The sequence below is a fragment of the Theobroma cacao genome, chromosome 9 (assembly GCF_000208745.1).
Source record: "Theobroma cacao cultivar B97-61/B2 chromosome 9, Criollo_cocoa_genome_V2, whole genome shotgun sequence".
In the NCBI taxonomy this organism is placed as follows: domain Eukaryota; kingdom Viridiplantae; phylum Streptophyta; class Magnoliopsida; order Malvales; family Malvaceae; genus Theobroma; species Theobroma cacao.
In genome coordinates this window covers 33,107,730-33,116,670 of record NC_030858.1, presented here as the reverse complement: position 1 = coordinate 33,116,670, position 8,941 = coordinate 33,107,730, and the positions used below count along the sequence as shown (strand labels likewise).

General features: G+C 34.8%; 1 protein-coding gene across 1 annotated transcript; it reads right to left on the bottom strand.

Moving 5' to 3' along the window:
* LOC18590214 (aluminum-activated malate transporter 2) lies at positions 5,137–7,628 on the bottom strand. The gene is made up of 6 exons (XM_018127434.1): positions 7,234–7,628; positions 6,983–7,123; positions 6,607–6,879; positions 6,390–6,502; positions 6,153–6,296; positions 5,137–5,824 (listed from the first exon to the last, which is right to left on the bottom strand). Exons 1-6 carry the CDS (start codon positions 7,517–7,519, stop codon positions 5,327–5,329), a joined length of 1,455 nt encoding a protein of 484 aa, XP_017982923.1. The 5' UTR covers positions 7,520–7,628; the 3' UTR covers positions 5,137–5,326.

The window sequence follows — 8,941 nt, the reverse complement described above, 5'->3', positions numbered from 1 at the left end:
TACAGAACTTTAATCTATCTAAGGTTAGAGGAATACATCAAATAAATATAATATTAAATAATATTACTTATTTAATCTATTACTTAATTACTTATAACATTAAACCTTAAACCCTAAATAAATTATTTATTTAATTAATTTACTCTTTTTTTTAGACTTAGGGCAAAAGGGGATTTGAGCCATGCTCTTTTAAGTAGGAAGATCATGCGCCAACTAATAAATCAAATACTCGAGCGTAATTTACTAACTTATTTAATTAATTATTACAACCCTAAGAAATTATTCATTTATTCACTTATTTAATTAATTACATACTAAACTCTATTGCAAACAAGACATGCTAAACATAGCATAAAAAAATTCCCTAAACACTTCAAACTTACATTAAATATCTTATTTAATATTTGCATTATATTACTAAACATAAAATACATTAAATATTTACATTATTCATTAATGCAATTGGGCAACTGCGAAACAATAGCGAATATAGCAATTTATTCAATCAACAACACTTAAAAGAATCAACACATTTTTTTAGCAACATATATTCAATTCATTCAAACCAATCTGCATAACAATACTCAACTAAACAATCTACAGAACAATATCCAACTAAACAATCTGCAGAACAAAACCAATATTCAATATTCAACAAACTTTGCAACCACAGAACAATATTCAACACATCATGAATAAACCAAATTAGGCATAAACCAGGAACAAAATTTAGGATGAAATTCAAATTCTAAGATGAAATTCAAAAGAAAAAAAAAGATTGAGGGTTTACATCACCAACCAACAACCTTACCTAGACTGTTGGAGGATTGAGGGCCGAATGGGAGAGGAGAGATGGTCGGCTGAATAGGAGAAGCAAAACGGGCCATCGGTGGGGGGTGGGTTAGAGGTAGCGGGTGTCGAGGACTCTTTAGTTGAACGAGACAGTGGTCGATCAGGGACAAATGGGCAAGGGCAGCTCGAATGCAAAGGAGCAAAGAGAGAAAAGAGTGAAAGAGAAGTGAAATTAAGAGAAAAGAGAAAGCAGAAAGAGGGGGGAAGCCTAAGTGGATTTAATATTTAAACTATTAACAGATTTCAGATGAAAATTTTTGTCGATAACTTTAAATAACAATACCGATGGAAATTTCGTCAGTATGTATACATTGAAACTACCAAAAGAAATTCCACTAGTAAATCCATGGCTAACGTATCACACATGTTCAAAGCCATTATTAATGAAAATTCCGTTCGTAATTTCGTCGGCAATTGAATATCTTTGCCAACTGGTGCTTCCATCAGCAACATTAGTCGGTAAATTCTTTTGGTAACTTCTTTACCAACGAAATTTTGTGGTTGGTAAACTTCGCGTACCTTTTATTCGTTTCGTGCCATAGGCTTGCTGATGGAATACCGACAGAATGCTCTCTATCATTATATTCCATCAATATTTTGTCGATATTCTATTGATAAAAGTTAATAGACAAATCCATTGGTATTTTGTCAATAATTAACGATGGAAATATTTCCGTCGCTAAAACATTGTTTTTTTGTAATGATCCCTACAACTAGAAAACTTACCTCTCATAGAGAGATCACATAGAAATTACATCTCTCATAATTCTAATGACTAAATCCCAGTACATATTTATAGAATCCAATTACTTGGTCACCAAAAATTCTTACATATTAAGAACTCTTACCTATTAAGTAAATTTATCCTTTGAACATAAACTTAACCAATTTATCCTTTGAACATAAACTTAACCAACAAATAATTGTCAACCAACAAAATTTCACCAAAATTCAAATTGATTCCTAAACGAGCATATTGATATGTCACGAATTTCACATTAGTAAGAGATGGGCTATGTTTTTGGCTTATAAATAAGTGGTTTCCTCCACTTGATAGATATGTCTTTTATATTGAAAATATGAACTCGTGACAAGTAATATTAAAGTCTACCCAACTCTTCATTGACATGAAATCCCCCATGAGAGATACTAGGATCGAGGTACGCTTGAACCAAGATGGATCCCTCTCCTTCATAGGTGGATAAGCCAGTGCAATGAGAGTGTTGCACAATTGAGTGGGGTAGATTATGTTACGAATCGCACATCAATAAGAGATGAGATGGGTCTTGAGCTTATAAATAAAGGATTTCCTCCACCTAATAGAAATGTCTTTTGAATTGAAAATGTGAGCCCATAATATATGCATATACCTTATGTCTTAAGTAGTAATACTTTTCTTAAATATTCTGAAATATTGCATTTCAATTGCCTTAAACTTTCATATGTGTGTGTGTGTGTATATATATATATATTCATAGTCACCTATATGTATATCTTTGCATCTAAAACAAAAGCATAGACGTTAGGAATATTTTCTTTTTGTCCATTGATCCATTTAATGCAATAGAACTGAGAAGATGCTTTAAGTTTACAGGTGTATTTGATGGTGTGCAGGTGGGTAGATTATATCTCTGCTACCACACTGGTGCATTACTGGGTTCAGCTTGTATCTTTCGATACAAAATAAAATTCAGTTGATTGAGCGGAGAAAGAAAAAGATGCTTTAAGTGTGCGATGTTGCTGCTTATTAACATTTTAAATTAATGGGATGCTTTTTATGTTTTTCACGCTCAGATAATTTCTTTTTCAAAATTCAATGAACGGAGACAAAAGTGAAACAAAAAGACTAGCAATTAAACATTTGTAGTTAATTATTTGGTTTGGATATGGACGGTTTCCAGTTTTTCAACTCTGCGGAAAGAAGAAAAATGATGCAAAAAGTGTTTGACGACTCCACCTTTTTGTGTCTTGCAATCTGTAAATGTTTAAAACGTACAGAAGTTAAGATTGATAGAAGGACTATTACAAAATCTTCACTTGACGTGCTAACCCTTGATTTCAAAGTGCTTCCAATTTTATTTTAGTTATTGCTTTGGAAGCAAACATAGAAAAGTAGCAAAGTTGTCCTTGACTCTTGAGAGTGTCCAAAACTTTGTAAATTTCTTTCAAGTACGAAAGGTCAAAACCTAAATAAGGCTGTGATATGTAGGTACAACCGTGATAAGTGTAGTGATGTGTTTATAAAGAAAGTGATATATGCTTTCACAAATCAGAAGAAAAGTTGGAGCAAATTTCTCCTCCCTTCATTACCAAACAAAAAGGTATGATTTTCCTTCTGTTCTTTTATGCAGAAGCAGGAAAAAAATATTTATCCCTAGTGGAAAACAACTCAAACCGCAACTCTTTATCTCCAATTGCCTCCCTACTTTCTCTGTTCACCACTTCTTCATGTTCTTTTTTGTGTGGTTAGTGTGAACTCTGACCCACACCTTGAAACTTAGTTCAGAAATGTCTTGTCTTTTGTGCTTGGCTAAACCCATTAAAATGAGTAAAATGACAAAACTTTTGGTGCATATTAATCCATTTATTGACATAACGTTTGATATTATTTTTAGAGTTCTCTCTTTGCATGAGGAAAGTACTTAATCAAAGCGCCAACATATAGTCATCAAAACATTTGACAGCATAAAACAACGTACATTCAAAATATTCGTGAGTAGTCATAAAAAAAGAAATCGAACAAAATAAAAATTACTCCTGTGAAAATATGTATACATATGATCCTATATTTCTTTCTTATTCATTAGAGGAAATATTATTCATAAGTGAACCTTAACAGTTAAGTTAATCTTACTTATGACTTCTACGGACCATAAATGTTCACAGAATTCAATTTCGGTGTGCTTATCGCTCAATGCTACCGTACAAATGGTATTTTTAAGTTAATGGGACTGAGGTTACCACTTTTGTCAGCCCACTTAGATAGCTGCTTCCACCTCCCTACCTCAACAATATAAAAGTGAAAAGAATGAGACAGATCACTTGATGAAATAACTAGAACATGTGCTATACTCATTACTATAATATATATATATATATATATATATATGGAAAAGGAGCATGCAGAATTGGTTTATCTAATGTGGGTTTAGGGTCAATTATGATTCGATTGCATTTCTTGATTTTCTCTAATCAGTGAGGAATTGACTTGAAAATATTTAGCGTTGATCAACAAGTTGCTTAAATCAACGGTCAAGTTTGGAGAGGTAAATGATTTAGTTAAGAGTATTGTGTCTCTCCGAGCGTCGTTGAGTATGAAATTTTTACTAGGATCAATATTGAAATGTGTAGGATAGATTCATTAAAGAAAGCCAGAGAACCCTTTGCGTTTTTCTCCTTGTTGTCTAGCCCCACGTTTCACACCTAAAATCTTCGAAACCCACTAAGCGGAGGCAATGATTGGTAGTATTAAACAAACTGAAAATTTACGTGGTCAATAAGATGCGATGATTAAATTCGCAAGCACTTAATACTTGAATTCAATAGCTATTCTGTAATATTGAAATTAAGGACTTCGAAAGCACCAACAGGCTGCAACTAATTAATTATTGTGGAAATCAGTGCAAAAAATTGAGAGTTTTAACTGCTTGGCCTACTTTAATCAGTAATCAAGGATATTCAATCCCAAATTCTGAATATATATACATATAGATGTAACCATCAAACTCAAATAAAGGACTCTATAAAATACACTACTTCTTTTTAATTGGGAATGTGAATCAAGAGTCCATTCCCAAGTTACCAGCAACAATTAACAAGCTACCTCCTTTTCCAGCTAAACAAAACTAATATCTCCTTCTGTTACTTTCTAATTTGGAAAAAAAAAATTGCAACTATGTCATAAGGAGAAATTATTGGTTACACCCTTTTTACTGCATCTATCCATGATTTATTATTAAAAATTCTTATGTCAACTTAAATGAGATCAGACTTTTTAGAAGTTATTATTATTAAACAAAGTTTTTATGTAAATATCTATATAATAATTTTTAATGACTTATTGATCATAATTTTTAAAACTAATTTATGATAGGAAAACGTGCTTAATAATGATCCTTTATATTAAAAGCTATAATGTCGTAATCTGATGACCGGTGAATAAGAACCAGTGCCAATTTACCGCTGCCTATACAGATTATAGGATTCTGAGCTTAGCCCATATACATACAGGTACAAGGGGATATAACTAAACAAATTTATAAGAAAGAAATAAGACCACAAAACTGAGAAGCATTTAATTATTATTGTAATTAACAACTCAAGCACATTACAAAGCCATAGAAAATTGTCCACACGAGCTCCATGTCAAGAAATAATTTCTCATTGTGGTTAAACTGATTTCAAGGTACAAAAACCTTATAGTAACTTAGTTTGGACACCGTACGGTTGGGTTAGCAATATATATATACAATATTTACACTTCAGTAGTCGTCGGTCTACCATTATTCATTGTCACAGAAGAATTCCCATTTTCTCGAATTGGCTCACCAATTGTAATGATAACGCTAGAGCAATTATCCTCAATATTGGAAGATTTCACAACTCCAACTTGTCCTGTCTCTGGTTTTTCTGGTGAGACAGTTGGCTTATTGCCTTCAAAATTTGCCATTGATGCAAGTTCATGAACAGATTCAGCAATTTCCTCCATGCAGCTGACCACTTCGATTAATAAAGAAGCTACTGTAGCCACCGGTACGACTTCCAAGAGGTCCATCTCATCATCCCATGGGCCTGATTTGAGTAAAGAGTTGAGGTTCTTGGCAGCAGATTTTGAGTTTTCAATATGGATATCAGCGGAAATTGGTTTCACCATTCTTTTGATTGCCGATGCTAGTTCTTTCAATGCTTTACCAGATTCCGAGCTCATTTTTGTGCATGTCCCCTGGATTTTACTTCGGATTTCTGGTTTTGCCTGCAAAAATAGTAGAAGGTGACAAGTTAAAAGAAAATATATGGCTAGGTACATGAATTTACTAATTAAAAGCAATATTTTGTTACTTGTTTACTAATTTACCCACCCATTTTGTATAAATATTCATTCCCAGTATGGCTAATTAACAAAACGTCATATTTGAACCCAACAGGAAAAACACATGATATAATCAACTTTACTATCTTTTGGTTTTTAGTTTTTCTCTGCTGAGTTTTTTTTTTTTTTTTGTTGGTTCTTAAAAATTAGAATAGCCTAGTCCTCAGTGTATTTAATCAAGAAAGTTGAGACGTGGAGATTTAGATAATACTTGAATGTCAGCATTCAGGTGTCCATGAAGAGATTCAATTCGATATGCACACTGGCGTGTTAGAGCTGCAATCTTCAGGTACTGTTTCCATGGATGCCGAAATTGAAATCGACCATGCCCCGGCTCCCATCTGGCAAAATTAGCCTAAGAAAAAAGGACCAAAGTAAATATCAGAAACCACAACAAGATGGAAACTCTAATGAGGGATAGAAAGAGAGCTAAAGCTTTTTCACCCACCAAGGTATCTTCGTTACTTTTTGAATTAAGAACACTTTTATAGCTCCGTAAGAAGGATTTATCATCTTTGGACTCTCCATCCCCTGGCATTTTAAAGTATTCATCTCCAAACCCTGTCAACATCTTTCTCCTTAGTGTTTGTTAAAGGAAAATACTACTAATATGGAATAATACTTAGTAAATTGCTTGTAATTAGTGGAGAGGAGAGGAGATGTGCCTTCTAGGAAGCAACCAAGCTTTTCCAGGTTGGAAGCAATTAAGTTGTGGAGGTCTTCACCAGCCCAGACAGGGAAAAGCAAAATGGAAATCATGACACAGGTAGAGCCACCTATGAGGACGGTGGATAATCTCTTGTGAGCCATTTCGAATATTTCATCGTCTCGGAAACCGGACACAGATATGAAAGCGAATGTCAAAATAAATATCAACAGCCCATAATCATATCTTGCCTTGATTTTGGGATAGAATCTTGCGAACGTAGATACCGCAGCTGCAAACAGAGATTTATATACATTTGAATCCGCCTAATGGAGAATAGGAAAAGGGAATTTTTGGTGCGCATTTTTTTTTTCTGCCAAATACTGTGACTTTACCTTGAAGGAAGACAAAGAACCCCAGCAGTATGGGCTCACCTATCCGTCCTGATAGGTTAGCCAGATGATATGCTCCAACAGCGAGAGCACCACCACTCAAAGTTGCCAATCCTCTGTTCAAACCTTTCCCGAGAGTGGCCCCTGGTGAAAATTAATTTATCTTAGTTAAAAAAAGAAAAAAGAAAACTATGTCTGTAATTCTTAGCTTTGTTTGATTTTGAGCTGGAAGAGCTCAGGCTGACAAAACTTACCCACAGAAAATTCAAAGACGACTACAACAGTCATTACAGCCCAAATTGCAGAAACCCCAAAGCCATTGTACAGTGGCTCATAGTAATATAATAATGAGACCAAGTTGAGTGCGAGTCCCACTTTTAGTGAATGAACAACTCTTCTTGGATCATCTTGGGCAAGCTTTTTTACCTTGCTATAAAACTCAAATATCTTAGTGGTTATATTTTTAGGCAAGGCCTTCATCCTTGACCATCCACAAGAAAACAGCCCTTGTTTTTCTCGACTTGCAGACTCTAAATCCATTGGTAATTGGTTTAGAGAGATACAGAGATGATCCAAGACTAAAAAAGCTTGCCTGAACCAAGAGGAACGACTAGAGATTATAAAGAGATTGCCAAGAAGAATATGCCTTCGGAGAGGCGACACGTGAGCCTCTATTTATAAGGAAACAAAGCATCTAGCAGCGGTCAGTAAAATATATTATTTCAATTCCAAGTCATAAATATTGCTGACCTTTTATTTTTGTCCGGTAAAGTACAAAGAAACTTCATGAAAACAAAAGGCATCGACAAAGTGGTTTGTCTAGCTGAGCTGACCCATTTCAGTGCAATATGGCTCTGGATGGATGCTGGTACCCATTACCACACCGCCACCCCCCTTGACCCAAGCCCCCATTCCCAGTGTTAGATTTCTCCTTGCCAAACAAACTTGCATATATATTTTGAGCCTAGGTATTTGTGATGGTGATAGCCTAAGGCACTACGCTAGTCAAGTGGAGAAAGCAATGTGAGCTGTAACCCATGCCTCCGTGGCTCAAAACGTACTACTACTGGACTACTAGAATGAACCTGAGTTCAGTCATTTCCGAATCTCTTTCTTGATAGTTAAAATGGAGATCTAGAGAGAGATGTACAAAAGGAATAGTCACTGTCGTTGCAGTTGTCTCGACCACAGAAAAAAAAAAAACCTTTATCAATTCAATCTTGGTTACAGCTTGTTTTGCTACAAATTAAAGTTTCGTTTTCAGTAATTGGATTAATTTGTTCGATGTTTTTTGTATAGAGCTAATTAATTGACATCCTTACAAGGTATGAAGATGTAAAGTAGCATGGTAAATGGTGACGCATGGCGGGCAAGGGCTAGACATGCGTAAGGGTAAGGACGGAGATCTCAACCAAACCTCTTGCTTGGATCAGATTGGACGATTCAGACACTAATTTTAATTTATTTAGGCAAACTTGGACCAAGAAAGATATTAGCTCCATTCAATTTTTAGGCAAGGCCAGGACAAAGCATTTTAAAGTCAGAACTCGCCCCTACCCTAATTAATGATTTGTAACAATATTTAAACTAAATTTGTTTTATATAGTTTGTACCCTTTTTTACGTTTGCATTCAGCGAGCACACGCACGGTCCAAGCTTATCCCAAACTTGCTCCTCCTCCTCCTCCTCCTCCTATATTCTTGGATGCCTAGTGTGCACCACATCATTTCAGAAATTAGAGTTTGAGCTTTCATTTTTAAGTCCTTTCAATCTCTGGACTGGACGAACAAAGTGAAATTTATAAAAAGAGATCTCTAATTAATATGATTCAAAATTCTTATACATCAACTTGTTAAGAAGGGGATGCATGGGGACAATATTGCTCAGATGAAACAAAAGAAAACAAAGAAAAATTGTGGGCTTTTCCATCATTAGGAGGGTGAAGGCTTATGTGCCAGCTGC